Genomic DNA, 18,350 nt, shown 5'->3' with positions numbered 1-18,350 from the left:
AGCTCGAATCTTTAGTCGCTACATAAACGTTTTGACTTATAAATTAATGATATATACAAATTGATTCTTGAAGAATATAACTTATGAGCTTAGTTTAACAGTCGTACCCCATCAGAAACCAAAATAGAAGCTTTTTTACTCTCTGTTTGTAAACAATGTAAATGTAAACAAACACTGTATACCCTTAAAACATGGTTAAACTATAATTTTGATCAAATGGATGGTCAATAAAAATGGATGCATCCATAGCGCTGTCTATGAATTTGAGAGTGGTTAAATTTCTCTAGGCCCAGCCCTCCGCTTTTTACCAAAACAGAAGGGGTGACGGCATTGTTATTGTTTGTGGATTCTAGATTTAACTCCTTGTCAGTTTAAAACGACTTTTTAAACTTTTCTTTTGTTCTCTATTCAGTTTTGTTTACAAACTTGACATATTTTCTCTTCTCTCTCCTCTCCTCCCTCCATTTTCCCACCCTTCTGTCCATTTCCACTCTGTTTCCATCTCTTCATTTCTCTCTCCCTTCCCCCCCTTCCCCCCCTCTCCTCCCTTTTCTCTTTATCCCTCTCCCTATGTCTCTGCACTCTTGCCTGGTTTTGGACACTGGTGGACTTCACTACATGAACACTTTCCTCATTACGTATTACTCATTTCTGAATCTGTGTGTCTCATCTTTCCGTTGGTTTTGACTATGTTTTGGTTTGAGCAGCGACCCAGGGCTGTTCGTCTGTGACATACACTCTGATCTCCCTCGTCCTGTCCATAGTAGCTGTGTTGCTGCTCTCATAGCTAGTTATATGAGGCGATGCTGGTCTCTCTCTCACACACACATAGAGGAAAGAAAGCTAGCCTTTCTCTGCCCTGGCTGGCTCTCTCTCTGGATGGATGCCTAGACAGACACATGTCTCTCAGTGGGTGGGGAGTAACTACAGAATAGACCAGCCTGATTGACTGAACTGAACCAAAGGCACTGGTATCAGCTTAGCCTGGTTCCAGATCTGTTTGTGCAGTATAGCTAATTCCTATGGTCGTTGACAACAACCATAGTAAGGAGTTAGCTATACAGCACAAACATATATAGGACTAGGCTAGTATCAGCTGTGTCCTACAGGTCAGTGCTGTACCACTCCGCTCAGCAACATAGCACCGCTAGTAGCAGCATTCCGAACTAGAGAACTGAATGGAGCTCCAGTTTACATTAATGAACATTAGGGTATTGAATGAGTGGAAATTGTATTCTGAATTCTGAATACTGTGGTAGAATACTGAGTGAATGGTGGTGAGCACCAGACAGTTTACGTAAAGGATGTATATTATTTTTCCACTTACTATATTGTATGTACTGTAAAGATTTTTAATAGCATTCATTTTTACATGGACATTTAATTAACAAAGTACCCGTTTATAATATGCTAATATTAACATTGTTGTATTATGACTCACTGTCTACGTACGTATAAGCAGTATGGATACAGTTGGGAACTGCAGCAGTCAATTGTGTTTTATTGATCGCTGAAGAACTACAAATGTCATTAAAAACTAGCAATACATTTTTTTATACTATTAAGTTGTGATTATTTTGTTCCACAACTGCATTACAAATAGACCCTGAAGTCAATACTGAGTTGTTAATACTCATTTTTGTAAGTGAATCAGAAGTCCCGAGGAGCTGATATTCAGGGTGCTCTCGTTAGAATGGAAGCTGGACAGGTAATGCTAGAGATCATGTTATGTGTGTGGTACAGTAGTCACTAGCTAGCCACACACACATGGTTGTTTACAAAGTATCTCTTGAAGCACATATTATGCATTTTCTTCAGGCGTTTTTGGTTATGACTAATATCAAATAAAGTTGATTTAATACATCTTAATGGGTTTGCATTTATTAGAGGGTAAGTGATTTAGATAGATGCCTTTACTGCTCCAAAGACAAGGTACAAGTCACGTGTGATGTCTGTTTGAGCCTTGTCAAGGAGACATTGATCTCCCAATTTGAGCACATCAAGGTACCAGTATGAAGTTAACGCCTACAAAACATCTGATTAGAAGCTGTGATCTCTTCTCACTATGTCAATGTGCATGACAGGTGAGTTGTCTGTGTTTTATGAAACCATTATGTAGAAAACAGAGATGGTTCCATATTCTAACAGTATGTCCACATTCATTCAGCTGTCTAACTGTGGTGGTATATGTTCCTAGTGAGTCATGCTGTGTCTGTACCGTAGATATAGACGGGGAGTCTGCCCTCTCCACGGGCATCATGGCAGGGATCCTCATCTTGGCCTTCGTCCTGCTGCTCCTGGCTGTGGACGTCACCTGCTTCTTCACCAACAAGTGTGGCCTCATCATGTGTCTGTGTGGCAAGCCAGGCAGCGGGGCCAAGGGACACAACCTAGAACAGGGCAAGGCTGCATTCCTGTGAGTGTCTACTGTCTCAATATGTGCGTCCCAAAATGGCACCCTGTTCTCTATCTAGTGTACTTCTTTGGACCAGGGCCCATAGGGAATAAGGTGCCATTTGGGACAATGACATAGACTGAAAAAGGACTCTCTGCATACTTGCAATTTAGATGCAATTTCACAGTTCTCATTTGCTAAGCTTTGGGTACGTGATGACCTTCGTCTGAGAATGTCTGGTTCAGGTATTTAATCATCCTCATTATGCTGTAGTTCTGTGTTACTGAGATCCTGGAGTCTGTTGTCGTGGTGTCTATGTAACAATCAGAATCCTCTGTGTGTCCGCAGAAAGGATGAGTCCAAAGAACCGATAGTGGAGGTGAGGACAGAGGATGAGTGCACAGCCAATCACAATGCAGGAGGACCCACGGAACCCAGTGAGACCACACCCCTTACAGAGCCAGAGTGAGTATAACTTGACATACAGACACACACACACACACACATACACACACACACACGCACACACATACACACACACACACACACACATACATACACATATATATCGTTGTTGGGCTAAAGCACAGTACATTCCTCTTGTAAGAATCACGATATTCCTGCACAGTTTTGAGTACATTGTAATTAATGGAATGTTTATGACTTTTTGGCATAAGCAGTTAGTTTATACATATGTCTGTGATTCCTATAAGCAGATTGCACCGTCGTGTGCTCATGCTTTTATACTTTTTGTTGAAAGTTCTCTACAGTCACACTGCACTTAGCCCAGGGTTAACAAATGCTTGTGTGAAAGGAGGGTTAGCTAACCCTAAACAAGGTTTAACCCAGCATTAAGGATAGCCCTGGTCTAACAACATGCAGTGTGAAAAACCCTTGTGTGTGTTGTAGTTTCTTGTGTGTTGTTTTGGGGAGGGCTTTTTATTTCTTTGCTGCCACAATAGTTTTTTCTCAGGATATTTCTCAGGAGATGAATCTTTTCGATATCACGGTTGAATTGCTACCAGTCAAAGACGTGGACAGATCCACTGTGCTTTTCCTGTGTATGGTGAACTTGATGAAGCCCGTCTAAAAACGGAGACATTAAAAACTGGAGTCACATGAGATGAGTGTCTGGTACTATTCAACCCTTCAGGTGGTTGTGTGTAGTGATCCTTTCCTTTAGAAAGACCTGTTTTCAGTTCATTAGACCCTACATGTTCTCCATGTTAGTCTGTGCATGGACAGTGTCCTTTCTTATTTGATGTGCCTCACTGCATGGAACCCCCTTGTGTGTCCTTTCTCTCTAGTTGATGTTGTCTGCTCTGTGTGTGTGATATCTAACTGCATGCCTCCCCTAACCCAAACCTCCTGCTTGCTCCTCCTCTCCACCCCTCCTCCCCAGTCCCCACGTCGGGTCCCAGTCACCTCACTGTCTAGTGTGTGTGTCTGCTCTCTCCCTGCTCTCTCTCCCAGGCTTGCCGCTCACACTGCTGCCCTGGCTCTGGACACCCTCTCGTCTGTAGCCACCATCTCTGACACAGCCAACACAACCTATGATCCCGCCCAGGACAGCCCCTCTAGTGAGAGCACCGCTCTCACCTGTAGCCTGTCTGGCCTCGCTACTGACCCCCTGCCTGCCCCCGCCCCAGCACCCACCCCAGAGTCCAACACAGCCCCCCCAACCCCCTTCATCTCCACCTCTGACATCACAGCTAGAGTAGCCCCCCCTGTTAGACCTCCTGGGAGACAGCTCTCCTAGAGCAGAGATGTATGCCACTGCTGTTAGTGCCACAGATAGCCCTAAATCTCCTAAAAAGTCCCCTATTCCAATACCACCTAGGCGTCGAAACTCTAACAGACCTGCTCCTTCTCCTCCCACTCCCAAGAGCCCCACACCTACCCACTCCACCCCCTCTCATACAGTGGCCCCCAGGAAATCTGCCCCGGAAAGTCCCTCTCTTGCCCCCTCCACTGCCTCTCCTAGTCCAAACACCAGGAAAGCTGCTCCTATTGCCCCAGACAGCCCCTCTCCTGCTCCTACGGCGTTCACTTTCCCAGCCTCTGACACCTCCACCTCTAAACCTGCACCTACTGCCACCAGCACTGTTACCCCTGTCCCTGGTACCCCTACTGTCCTGGGCTCTAGTACACCAGTCCCTGACCCTGACAAACCTGACTCTACTACCAAAGACACTCACACTCCTGCCCCTAATATAGACCCCACTCCCACTCCCACTACCACATCTGTCCCTAGTGCTCCTACTACTGCCTTCAATGCTGAAATAACTGCTGCTATCGTTCACGAGGACACAGCCAAATGTGCCCCTGTTTTCCCAGACATTCTCACTAGTATTCCAGCCCCCACCACACCTGCTGCCCCCACGGTCACTATCACACCGGCTTCTACTATCTACGACACCCCAACACCCACCCTGACCCCCCACATGCCCACCACCACAGCACCCCAAGCCCCAGAGATAGAGTTAGAGTTGACCAACGGGGTGGAGACTGAGAACCCCTCCCTGTCCGCAGCAGAGCCCACTAGGTTTCAGAGTAGTCCCACTCCCTCCCCTGCCCCTGGCCTTTCCTCGTCCTCCTCCCCCCTGGCTAACGGAAACGGGTTTGGGGCAGACCTCCGGGCCTCAAGTCCCCCAGCTCTGGAGGAGTTAGACAGTCTGGCCAAGGCTGCTCCACTCAACAACGAGTATGGCTCCCTCTAGAGGTTTATACGTGTCAATGTTTTTGTGTGCCCAGTAATCTACTATTCTATTATCACTCAGTCTCCACCTTTCCATTTGTCTTGTGAAGTAAAGTGAAATTGTAGTAGTCAATTGTGGTAACAGTGGTGATAATTGTTAATTAATGAGACCTGTGTAATGGTGACAAGTGCTGTAGTCATTGCCATGGTAGTGGTTGTGTGGATGTGTGTGTGTGTGTGTGTGTGTAGCGTCGTGTGGAGTAGTAAAGTACTGTATAGTAGTATGGTTCCCCTTGCAGAGTGGGTTGTGGAAGTTGTGGAAGTCTTGTAATGACAGTACCGGGCATTAGTACTGCTCTTAGGCTGGGGATAGGGCCAGAAGACTAGATCTTTCACTCACCCCGCCTAATGTCTATTCAATGGTAGGGCAGACACTGCAACAGTGGTCCTTAGTACTGCTTTATCACTTTGACTCAGAGGTGCTCTGTAATTATATTACTTGTGATGGTATCAATCGTCTAAGAATTACTACCTATGGCTATTGTCTAAAAATATATTTGAAAAGTAGCGGTTAAGAGCGTTGGACCAGTAACCGAAAGGTTGCTGGTTCAAATCCCAGAGCCGACTAGGTGAACAATCTGTTGGTGTGCCTTTGAGCAAGGCACTTAACCCTAATGTCTCCTGTAAGTCACTCTGGATAAGAGCGCCTGATAGAATGTAAATGTCTATATTTGGGGTGTTTTTTGTTTGAACGCAGCAGTTGTGATTTTCTTAGGAATGTTGTTGTTTTTCTATTGCATTGCAGGTAGACTGTTCATTTCTAACATTTTCTCCATTGCATTGCAGGTAGACTGTTCATTTCTAACATTTTCTCCATTGCAGGAAGATATTTGGAGGTGAGAAAGGTAAAGCGGAGGAGGCTGAGGTGAAGACAGCCCTGTCAGAGGTGACCACAGAACACAACAATGTCACACAGACAAACGCCAGCGACAGCAAAGCATGATTGGGCAGCCTCAGCCCATCCAAGATGGCGGCGGCAGCAACACTCATTACAGTCTGCAGCAGTTTTTCTTTCCAGTGCCCTTACTGCATTTCCAGAACAACAACATGTGTCTGTGCAATAGAGTTCATTAGAGCACGATCTGATTGTGAAAACATTTTTATTCTCACGTATGATTTGTTTCGCTACACACATGGAACACTAAAGAATACCATTTGAGTGATTTCAAGTGGTATAGGAAACAAAATTCTAGTTTTTACAACTACTCAGAGTTATAATTGTTTTCAGTGCGGATAAACAATGGATTATTCAGGAACATAACACTGAGTGTACAAAACTTTAGGAATATCTTCCTAATATTTAGTTACACCCCCCTTTGCCCTCAGAATAGCCTCAATTCGTCGGGGCATGGACTCAACAAGGTGTTGAAAGCGTTCCACAGGGATGCTGGCCCATGTTGACTCCAATGCTTCCTGCAGTTGTGTCAAGTTGGTTGGATGTCCTTTGGGTGTTGGACCATTCTTGATACACACGGGAAACTGTTGAGTGTGAAAACCCAACTGCATTGCAATTCTTGACACACGGTGTGCCTGGTGCCTACTACCATACTCCGTTCAAAGGCACTTAAGGATTTTGTCTTGCCCATTCACCTTCTGAATGGCACACATACACAATCCATGTCTCAATTGTCTCAAGGCTTAAAAATTATTCTTTAACCTGTCTCCTCCTGTTCATCTACACTGATTGAAGTGGATTTAACAATTGACATCAAAAGGGATCATAGCTTTCTTCTGGATTTACCTGGTCAGTCTGTCATGGAAAGAGAATAAAGTTTTGTACACTCAGTGTATATATACTGAAGAGATTGACTATGTAGACATTATTTTATTATTTCCATGTTACATTGTTCAAATGTTTGATGGCTAGTCTCATCGAATAGTCTCATCGAATAGTCTCATCGAATAGTCTCATCGAATAGTCTCATCGAATAGTCTCATCGAATAGTCTCATCGAATAGTTTGTTTGCATGTCTGATTTGCAAATGGTTCTTAATGTTTTGTTTGAAACATTTGACTGTTTTACTCTTTATGTCTGTATTAGGGTGGGTTATCATACAGATTGTTTTCATGTTTCAAACAGAAGTTCATTGATTTGGTTAACACCACTTCCCCATGCTCCAAGGCAAGCTCTGAGTGACAGAGACAGACAGAAAGGAAGGTAGGGTTGTTTCTGACCAGCTAGCAGCCCACAGTGCTGGGAATGCTCGGGTTTCAGAGAAAGCCATATTATCATAGATATGTATCAGGAGTTATCATATGAGATGTCTTCAACTCGCCTTAGGAAATTAATACTGTATTGCGCTAAATGGAGAGGTACGTTTTGAGCGAATATTGTACCAGTATTGACAATGGAACACAAGATAGAGCCATGTGCAACCGATCCAGTGGTTCTCACAGAGAAAAGTTGTAGAGAATAACTTTTAGTGATCTAAGTGAATGTCTCATCATGACCCAAGCACCACCTCCTCCTTGTTTTAACATCAACTATGATGAGTATCTTATCATATTCACAAGAAAACAAAGAAAATGCCTGACCTTTATCATTTAAAATCATGTTTTTGAAGCAAAAATCTTTTAAAGCATTTTTGTACTCTGTATATGGAAAGGTTTCTTTTCCACTCCTTACTGCGAGCTTGTGCACTGTGACTGTGTCAATAGATTGTCTTGTCGTCACTTTCAATAATATCTGCATAGCTTTGTCATGAAAGGTTTACCTGTATATTCTTTTTATATTGTATCTATAAAAACAGTACAGCAAATGTATATACAGTATAGAGTTGTTGATATGTCCCATCACACTGAGGTCTAGTGCGACCTGTAACACAGCCGGTGGAGATATGTTGAGTTTTTGGCATGATGAATACAAACTGTACTTTATAAAATATGTGTAACAGAAACCCAAACAGACATGCCTATGTTTGTTTAGGCAATACGAGTTTCATATTGAGTTATGTGAGGGAGTTATCAGAATGAGGTCTGTTCAGGCCTATAAAATGCTTTATTTTAGTCTCCAGTTGTTGTTCAAGTGTTCTGTAATGTTGTCTTTGAATTGATTTTGTTTTTGTACAATAGCAGGCATCATGAGCTTGCTGCCTGTTGAGTTTATAATGTCAGAGACAGAGGGCAGGGTGGTAATCTGACAACAGAAGAAAACAACACACCATAATGTTAATACTGTATGTTGTTCTGCCACCTAAACAATCATTCCCCTCAGTACATCAGTGGAGTAGGACAGTCATGCCAGAACCTGTACAATACAACCCTCTGCTGTTGTCATCCTCCCACCCCGTCCTCTATCTCTGGAGCCTCTTGGTTTTACTGGGTCAAACCCAGTGGACCGTTCTGCTCTCAGCGGTCTACAGTCTGAGTACTAACCCATTTACAAAATAAAACAAGGTTTTGGAACCTCACGCTGTTTACCATTGTTTTAATGGCAAGTCATTGTTTTCTACAGTGCTATTATATTATTAGTGTGCCCTTTGCCTTCTGATGGAGTTAGTAGATGTAATATACAATAGTGAACACTAGGTGGCATGAAATGACAATTTACAAATGTAGTATTTTTAGCAAGATTATATCAATGTCCTTGTTTATGATAAGGTAATATATCAAATAACTCCTTGATTAAGGTTATTAAATTATTACCTTCTAGATTACGTGAAGAGATAGGAAAATGCTAGATGGTAATAGGGTATGATAATGAGTTGGTGTTGCTGGATTCCCTGAGTTAGGGACTCCTTTTGCTCCTCTGTCTAGACTTGAGTGACTAATAGAATCGTAATGAGCCAGGGCAGATACATATAACCCAGACAGACCTACCAGTATTTTTTCAATCTCAGTAAGTGATGAATAATGGTTAATTGAACTAGTTGGTTTCAATTGCATCTGGATCCAAAGGCTACTGACTTTCATTCACCCTGCCCAAAAACCAGGTCGTGAGGACTGCTGCCCTGTAGATGTCTCTCTTTCCAGCCTTGATAGAACCGGGAACAGAGGACAATCATTCAAAGCTGTGACGTCGCCTGGGTGATAATTTGCCTACTCGGAGTGGGGATGAGTTTGGAGCGGGTTCTGTGAATTGCTTTACCATGATGTTGCCTGAATGATAACGCAATCGGCTGAGTGAGGACGTAACAGGCCGCTAAGGTAAGGGGAATGAATGATAGCAAAATAGTTGTCTTTCTATGTTCTCTATTGCAGTAATACTGTCGTTGCACAGGTGAATCGAATATACTTTCTGAAATAGCTATTCTTCACCCTGTTACCAATTCATGGACAACGCTGAAATATTAATTTACATATTCACCAAATGGCAATCCCTTTGTGTTTGTTTTTATATACATAGTGGCGTTTCCTAAAACGTGATTGAGCCTAAAGTTTGCCCGCAGTTACAGTAACGGATTTAAAAACTTGACTGCTTAGTATGCCCGCCATACGATCAGACAGAGAGAGAGACGTGACTAAGCCGTGCTGTGCTGTGCGCCCAGGCTATGTGTTGCTCCTATACAGTTTAACACTATGGCCATATTGAATTATTTCATGTTTAAAGCGTTAGTGACCAGATAAATGTACATGTTGGTGTTTTAGGGTAGGAATTCGTGATTCCATCAGAGCATAGTTAGCACCTGATGCGCTCTGTTGCGGAACTACCCAGGCTGAGTGTCAGCATTATCCATTAAGTGTATATGGGTCAGTGGTCACTGAAGGTCAGAAACTATAACAAATAATCATGTAACTATTTATCGTAGCATTTATCTTTATGATCGTAGGATATATAGGCTATATTGGTTGAGGAGTGGCCACCCCTACAAACATTAAAAAAGCGCTCCAAATGTGTGTGATTGTCAACGGTATTTTTCACCTTTCTAAATCTAACATTTGGTTCAAATGTAATCGTGGTTTGATAGTAGTAACTTATTAGATCGATTTATTCAGGAGTGTTCCCGCTGTAGCTCATCCATAATCGTTTACGCAATCCATATGCGCCCATATCAGCGAGTGGCTCAGCGCATAGACAGTATAGACATTAAAGTACATGCATCCGTGTGTTACCTGTTGCAGTAATACAGTTAAAGTGCGTGTGTACTAATACATTTACAGCACATGTAATAGTGTATGGCTCTGTCCACTTGCAGCCTATGACATACAGTGCATTCCGAAAGTATTCAGACCCCTTGACTTTTTATCACATTTTGTTACGTTACAGCCTTATTCTACAATGGATTTAAAAAATATCCTCATCAATCTAAACACAATAACCCATAATGACAAAGCGAAAACAGGTATTTAGAAAGATTTGCAAATGTATTAAAAATAAAAAACAGAAATCCTTATTTACATATGTATTCAGACCCTTTGCTATGAGAATCGAAATTGAGCTCAGGTGCATCCTGTTTCCATTGATCATCCTTGAGATGTTTCTACAACTTGATTGGAGTCCACCTGTGGTAAATTCAATGGACTGGACATGATTTGGAAAGGCACACACCTGTCTATATAAGGTCCCACAGTTGACAGTGCATGTCAGAGTAAAAACCAGGCCATGAGGTCAAAGGAATTGTCTGTAGAGATCCGCGACAAGATTGTGTCGAGGCACAGATCTGGGGAAGGGCACCAAAACATTTCCGCAGCATTGAAGGTCCTCAAGAACACAGTGGCCTCCATCATTCTTAAATGCAAGAAGTTTGGAACCACCAAGACTGTTCCTATAGCTGGCCACCCGGCCGAACTGAGCAATCGGGGAGAAGGGCTTTGGTCGGGGAGGTGACCAAGAACCCAATGGTCACTCTGACAGAGCTCGAGTTAAGATGGAAGAACCTTCCAGAAGGACAACCATCTCTGCAGCACTCCACCAATCAGACCTTTATGGTAGAGTTGCCAGATGGAAGCTACTTCTCAGTAAAAAGCACATGACAGCCCGCTTGGAGTTTTCCAAAAGGCACCTAAAGGACTCTCAGACCATGAGAAACGAAACAAGATTCTCTGGTCTGATGAAACCAAGCGTCACATCTGGAGGAAACCCGGCACTATTCCTACGGTGAAGCATGGTGGTGGCAGAATCATGCTCTGGGGATGTTTTTCAGCGGCAGGGACTCGGAGACTAGTCAGGATCGAAGAAAAGATGAACGGAGCAAAGTACAGAGAGATCTTTGATGAAAACCTCCTCCAGAGCGCTCAGGACCTGACCGGGGTGAAGGTTCACCTTCCAACAGGACAAGTACCCTAAGCATACAGCCAAGACAACGCAGGAGTGGCTTCGGGACAAGTCTTTGAATGTCCTTGAGTGTCCCAGCCAGAGCCCGGATTTGAGCCTGATCGAACATCTCTGGGGAGAGCTGAAAATAGCTGTGCAGCGATGCTCCCCATCCAACCTGACAGAGCTTGAGAGGATCTGTAGAGAAGAATTGGAGAAACTCCCTAAACACAGGTGTGCCAAGCTTGTAGCGTCATATCCAAGAAGACTCAAGGCTGTAATCACTGCTAAAGGTGCTTCAACAAAGTACTGAGTGAAAGCTCTGAATACTGTGATATTTCCGTTTTTTTTTTTTAAACATTTGCAAATGTATTAAAAACTGTTTTTGCTTTGCCATTATGGGGTATTGTGTGTAGATTGATGAGGGGGAAAAAACTATTTAATCCATTTTAGAATGAGTCTGTAACGTAACAAAATATGGAAAAAATCAAGGCGTCTGAAAACTTTCCGAATGCACTGTATAGACATATACAGTGCGTGACTAGTATCAAACAGACCTCATGGTGCACTCCTGGATTTAGGGAATCTATAATTCCCCTGTATTTCCTTCCAGTGTATTTCCTTATAGTGACACATTACCATACAATATCAACATTTCAACTCAGTCCCTGACATTTGGTCAGCCAATGCTAAAATATTATTACTTTTCTTTCCCTCTGCAATTGTTGAACATGCAAGATATTGACATAAGACATCTTTTTTTTTAAACATGGCAATCAACCAGACCATTCTAATTCACTATTAATTGTACTGTCATTGCCATGATCTGAGATTTGAATATTTAATGTGGTTTCTTCTGTATCTCCCTTTAGACTTATAGACACATTGAAGGAAAGCAGGTGGGATAGAACACACCTCATGCGTGGGCTCAGAGAGGGTCCGAGGCCGTACGGATCATCTGACTAAGATGGGTGTTCTCCAGCTCCACAACCCCACCCTCCCCGCCACGCTCCTGCAGAGGGCCAATCATATGCGTCTGTCGGGAACGCTGTGTGACGTCATCATCACAGTGGACGGCCAGGAGTTCCCGGCCCACCGCACCGTCCTGGCCTGCACCAGCAAGATGTTTGAGATCTTGTTCCACCGCAGCAGCCTGCGCTACGCCCTCGACTTCCTCTCCCCCAAGACCTTCCAGCAGATCCTGGAGTACGCCTACACGGCCTCCCTGCAGGCCACGGCCGAGGACCTGGATGACCTGCTGTACGCCGCTGAGATCCTGGAGATAGAGTACCTGGAGGAGCAGTGCCTCAAGGTCCTGGAGACCATCCAGTCAGAGGAGAAGCAGGACCACCTGAGTCTGAGTGGGAGGAACCACGGGTCTGGAGAGAGCGAACATGGCAGGGCAAGACACTGGAGGAACATGCTAATATCCAAGAAGCATTCCATGCAGGAGGGTGGTATCAACCCCACCGCCCTGCACCACCTGGCACTGTACCACATGACTGACAGGAGTCCCTCTGGGCCAGGGGGACTACCTATGGGGCTCCCTGTAGCTAGTCCCACACAAGTTGGAGGGGTTAGTCTGGAGGGCCTGGGTCAGTCTCCACTGCAGTACAGCCTCAATGGAGCCCATTACCCCTCCCTGCCTCTGACTAAGAGGATAAAGACAGAGGACAATAACATGCAGGTGGATGAAGTCAATAGCTACGAGGGCCGGTCCTCCAGCGGAGGGGAGGGGGGCTTTGAATCGGACCAGCCCAGAGATGAGGGCCCGGGGACCCCCCAAAGAGGCAGTGTCATCACCTCGGCTAGAGAGCAGCACTCGGTCCAAGAGGAGGGGGGCATAGTGGGGAACAACTCTCCTCTGGACAGTTTCCCTGGGCTGGCTGAGAAACACTTGGCCTCCCTCTACTCATCCATGCCCTCTAATCACATAGGGGAGGTGGGGCTGGCTATGCCCATGTCGGTGGCCCCTTCCCTGGCCATGTCCCTGGACCTGAGGGCCTACGGGGGACTGCTGCCCCAGGGCCTGCTCCACAGGGAGATCCTCAGCAGGCTGGGCCAGTTTGCAGCAGGGATGAGGCGGGAAGGCCAGAGTCAGAGTCAGAGCTGTGGGGACTGTGGTCTCCAGCTGCATAACAGAGAGGCCATGGAGCAACACAGGTAGAGAACAGATTACTGCAGACTGCATACTCAACTCACTGTTATATCTCTAGGGTGTCTTTAGGTATTATGGATCTCTAGGTATCATTGAAGGACGTAGTTTGTCAGAGAGTGCCGGCAGGTAAATGTAGTTGAATGTGGAATGCAATTAGATTGTGTCACCCCTTCACCCACAAAGTGCTCTACCTGGTCGCTATACACTAGGAGGTCTGTGAGAGACAGAGAGAGGGATTTGGAGTGTGTATGTGTGTGGTGAGTCTGGAGTCTTCATGCTAAATGGTTAAATGTTTTATTAGAATGTGCAGGAAGAGATAAATTGTAGTACACAACTTCTAATTTAAAGGTTGGCGATTTTTTTTCTTGTCTTCATTAACTTTTAACACGTTAAAAGACTTCAAAGGAAAGACCTGGGAGCAACGATATTAAATATCTTAATTTGTTTAAAAAAGACACCTGCTCTTGTGCCTGAATAGAGGGACTTCATGAGAGGTATGAAATAGGTCTTTGTTAGCCGCTTAGCATACATGGTGTGGCATAATGAAGCTGTTTACTAAGTTGCTAAATTTCACAATTCTGTATGATTATTTTTAATTAGATATGACTCATACTTAAAACTGTCTCTGAGTGCATTTGGTATGCATTCCTTTGCATTAGTGAGGAGGGAGAGTAGCCTGCCTCTATAGGGATCAGGAGACTTCTTGGCATGTGAAGGCAGAAGCCACTGGTTGACAGTTATACTGCTGCCTCATGACTTGGTGGGTTTAGACTAGAGGTTGGTGGGTTTAGACTAGAGGTTGGTGGGTTTAGACTAAAGGTTGGTGGGTTTACACTAGAGGTTGGTGGGTTTACACTAGAGGTTGGTGGGTTTACACTAGAGGTTGGTGGGTTTAGACTAGAGGTTGGTGGGTTTAGACTAGAGGTTGGTGGGTTTAGACTAGAGGTTGGTGGGTTTAGACTAGAGGTTGGTGGGTTTAGACTAGAGGTCGACTAGAGGTTGGTGGGTTTAGACTAGAGGTTGGTGGGATTAGACTAGAGGTTGGTGAGTTTAGACTAGAGGTCGACTAGAGGTTGGTGGGTTTAGACTAGAGGTGGACTAGAGGTTGGTGGGTTAGACTAGAGGTGGACTAGAGATTGGTGGGTTTAGACTAGAGTTTGGTGGGTTTAGACTGGAGGTCGACCGATTAATCGGAATGGTCGATTAATTAGAGCCGATTTCAAGTTTTCATAACAATAGGTAATCAGCATTTTTGGACACCGATCATGGCCGATTACATTACACTCCATGAGGAGACTGCGTGGCAGGCTGACTACCTGTTATGCGAGTGCAGCAAGGAGCCAAGGTAAGGTGCTAGCTAGCATTAAACGTATCTTATAAGAAACTATCAATCTTAACATAATCACTAGTTAACTACACATGGTTGATGATATTACTAGTTTATCTAGCTTGTCCTGCGTTGCATATAATCGATGCGGTGCCTGTTCATTTATCATTGAATCATAGCCTACTTCGCCAAACGGTTATTTAACAAGCGCATTCGCGAAAAAAGCACTGTAGTTGCACCAATGTGTACCTAAACATCAATGCCTTTCTTAAAATCAATACACAAGTATATATTTTTAAACCTGCATATTTAGTTAATATTGCCTGCTAACATGAATTTCTTTTAACTAGGGAAATTGTGTCACTTCTCTTGCGTTCTGTGCAACAGAATCAGGCTATATGCAGCAGTTTGGGCCACCTGGCTCGTTGCGAACTGTGCGAAGACCAACTTCGCCAAACGGGGGATGACTTAACAAAAGCGCATTTGCGAAAAAAGCACAATCGTTGCACGAATGTACCTAACCATAAACATCAATGTCTTTCTTAAAATCAATACACAGAGGTATATTTTTTTAAACCTGCCTATTTAGATAAAAGAAATCCAGGTTAGCAGGCAATATTAAACTAGGGAAATTGTGTCACTTCTCTTACGTTAATTGCACGCAAAGTCAGGGTATATGCAACCATTTGGGCCGCCTGGCTCGTTGCGAACTAATTTGCCAGAATTTTACGTAATTATGACATAACATTGAAGGTTGTGCAATGTAACAGGAATATTTTGACTTATGGATGCCACCCGTTAGATAAAATATGGAACGGTTCCGTATTTCACTGAAATAATAAACGTTTTGTTTTCGAAATGATAGTTTCCGGATTTGACCATATTAATAACCTAAGGCTCGTATTTCTGTTTGTTATTATGTCATAATTAAGTCTATGATTTCATATTTGATAGAGCAGTCTGTGTCACGACCTGACCATTAAAGAGGTCATGTTGTTATTGTAGTTTGGTCAGGACGTGGCAGGGGGTGTTTGTTTAATGTGTTTCGGGGTTTGTTGGGCAATGTTCTATGTTAGTCTATTTCTATGTCTGTGTCTAGTTTATCTATTTCTATGCTTAGTTTATTGGTTTGACCTTCAATTGAAGGCAGCTGTTTCTCGTTGCCTCTAATTGAAGGTCCTATTTAGTAGGGGTGTTTTTTTCATGGGTTTTTGTGGGTAGTTGTTCCATGTGTAGCTGTATGTCTCACAGGACTGTTTTCTCGGCGTTGTTTTGTTTAAGTGTTTGTTTTGGTTTTTCATCTTAATAAAGAAGATGAGTATTCACATTCCCGCTGCATTTTGGTCCAATTCCTACGACGAACGTGACAGAACTACCCACCACCAACGGACCAAGCAGCGGAGGAAGGAGCAGCAGAGCTCTTTGGATTTATGGACATGGGAGGACATTTTGGACGGGGCAGGACCTTGGCACCAGGCTGGGGAGTACCGGCGACCTAAGGAGGAGCTGGAGGCAGCCAAGGCGGAGCGGCGTCATTACGAGGCATTATACGCGCAGATTGTCAAGTGCGAGAGGCAGCCCCAAGAAAGATTTGGGGGGTGGGACATGGGTAGTGTGGCTAGGTCAGGCAATAGACCTGAGCCAACTCCCCGTGCTTATTATGGGGAGCAGCGGATCAGAAGAGCGCCGGTCTATGCGGAAGTGCGCACGATCTCGCCCATGCGCACGCACAGTCCTGTGCGAGCGACTCCAGCCCCTCGCAAGTGCCATGCTAGAGTGGGCATCCAGCCAGGTAGGAGTATGCCTGCGCAGTACATCTGGCCACCAGTACGTCTCCTAGGCCCAGGCTACCCTACGCCTGCTCTACGCACGGCAGCCATCAGGCCTCTGCACAGCCCAGTTCGCCCTGTGCCAGCACTCCGCCCGTGCAGGGCTACTGTTACCACCCAGCCAGGACGGGTTGTGCAGGTTGTGCGCTCCAGATCTCCAGTGCTTGTTCATGGCCCAGGGTATCCAGTTCCTGCTCCTCGCACTAGCCCTGAGGTGCGTGTCTCTAGTCTGGCGCCTCCAAAGCCAGCACCACGCACCAGGCCTCCAGTGCGTCAGCCCAGTCCAGTACGTCCTGTTCCTGCTCCTCGCAGGGGCAGGGGGTGTTTGTTTAATGTGTTTCGGGGTTTGTTGGTCAATGTTCTATGTTAGTCTATTTCTATGTCTGTGTCTAGTTTATCTATTTCTATGCTTAGTTTATTGGTTTGACCTTCAATTGGAGGCAGCTGTTTCTCGTTGCCTCTAATTGAAGGTCCTATTTAGTAAGGGTGTTTTTTTCATGGGTTTTTGTGGGTAGTTGTTCCATTTGTAGCTGTATGTCTAACAGGACTGTTTTCTCGGCGTTGTTTTGTTTAAGTGTTTATTTTCGTTTTTCATCTTAATAAAGAAGATGGGTATTCACATTCCCGCTGCATTCTGGTCCAATTCCTACGACGAACGTGACAGTCTGACTGAGCGGTGGTAGGCAGCAGCAGGCTCGTAAGCATTCATTCAAACAGAAATAGTCCTATAATAACTACAACCTAAAACTTCTTACTTGGGAATATTGAAGACTCATGTTAAAAGGAACCACCAGCTTTCATATGTTCTCATGTTCTGAGCAAGGAAGTTAAATGTTAGCTTTTTTACATGGCACATATTGCACTTTTACTTTCTTCTCCAACACTTTTTTTTGTTGCATTATTTAAACCAAATTGAACATGTCATTATTTGAGGCTAAATTGATTTTATTGATGTATTATATTAAGTTAAAATAAAAGTGTTCATTGTTCATTCACTATTGTTGTAATTGTCATTATTACAAATAAATAAACAAAAATCGTCCGATTAATCGGGATTGGCCTTTTTGGCCCCCAATAATCGGTATCGGCGTTGAAAAATCATAATCGGCCGACCTCTAGTTTAGACTAGAGTTCGGTGGGTTTATAACTTGTAAGATTATTGTGAACTCATGAGTCACATTTCCCATAACTCTGTTGATGACACGTGCTACACCAGCTCAGCTTTAGCTTGTGAGCAGTGCTACTCATGACATTACTACAGCTTCAGACAGGTCCTCAGGTACCATTGCTAAATCAATAAACCAAGCCATCATCAGTGTCAGAGCACCAACTTCTACCCTTTCTCCTCCCACGCAGATGGTTGACATTTCTGGCCTGTGCCACTCCAGTGTTTGAAAGAGCCTGATGACACAGAACATCCAGCAGGGTATTAGCTAGCCAATGCTCAGTCATGGAGATAGGCAGAGGTTTGAAGGTTGGAGGAGTCAGTCCTTCTGGTGACTGCTGGTGTTGTAATGAAGCTAGTCCATGTCAGGAGACAGGTCACTGAGCATCATCCACTTTAGTCACATTGACATTTGTGAGTGGAGAGAACAGGGAGAGAGAAGTTTGTTAGGGCATAGCACACCTTTTCAGAACTGTAACTTCAGCTTTGATTAAGTGAATTATCTAAAGGAGAAAGCTGGGAATC

At 44.3% G+C, this 18,350-nt stretch overlaps 2 protein-coding genes across 20 annotated transcripts in view; both read left to right on the top strand.

Annotated features, from left to right (window-relative positions):
• LOC106613025 (neural cell adhesion molecule 1) overlaps positions 1-8,563 on the top strand; it is a 106,524-nt gene extending 97,961 nt beyond the window's left edge. For 10 of the 19 annotated variants that reach the window (XM_014214871.2, XM_014214880.2, XM_014214874.2 and 7 more), the window contains 4 exons: positions 2,224-2,416; positions 2,744-2,860; positions 3,869-5,099; positions 5,976-8,563. In XM_014214871.2, coding sequence (XP_014070346.2) covers positions 2,224-2,416; positions 2,744-2,860; positions 3,869-4,154 — 596 coding nt within the window. In that variant the 3' untranslated portion in view covers positions 4,155-5,099; positions 5,976-8,563. Of the gene's footprint in view, positions 1-707; positions 1,870-2,223; positions 2,417-2,743; positions 2,861-3,868; positions 5,100-5,975 lie in introns of those variants that run through there. The other 9 variants (XM_014214882.2, XM_045724633.1, XM_045724635.1 and 6 more) reach the window with 2 other exon arrangements.
• A 588-nt stretch (positions 8,564-9,151) lies between these two features.
• Positions 9,152-18,350, top strand: part of LOC106613028 (zinc finger and BTB domain-containing protein 16-A) — a 61,419-nt gene continuing 52,220 nt past the window's right edge. The window contains exons 1-2 of the mRNA XM_014214894.2: positions 9,152-9,299; positions 12,219-13,509. Of these exons, the coding sequence (XP_014070369.1) occupies positions 12,314-13,509 (1,196 nt within the window). The 5' untranslated portion in view covers positions 9,152-9,299; positions 12,219-12,313. The remainder of the gene's footprint in view (positions 9,300-12,218; positions 13,510-18,350) is intronic.

The sequence above is a fragment of the Salmo salar genome, chromosome ssa09 (assembly GCF_905237065.1).
Source record: "Salmo salar chromosome ssa09, Ssal_v3.1, whole genome shotgun sequence".
In the NCBI taxonomy this organism is placed as follows: Eukaryota; Metazoa; Chordata; class Actinopteri; order Salmoniformes; family Salmonidae; genus Salmo; species Salmo salar.
This window is presented reverse-complemented; position numbering and strand designations above follow the sequence as displayed.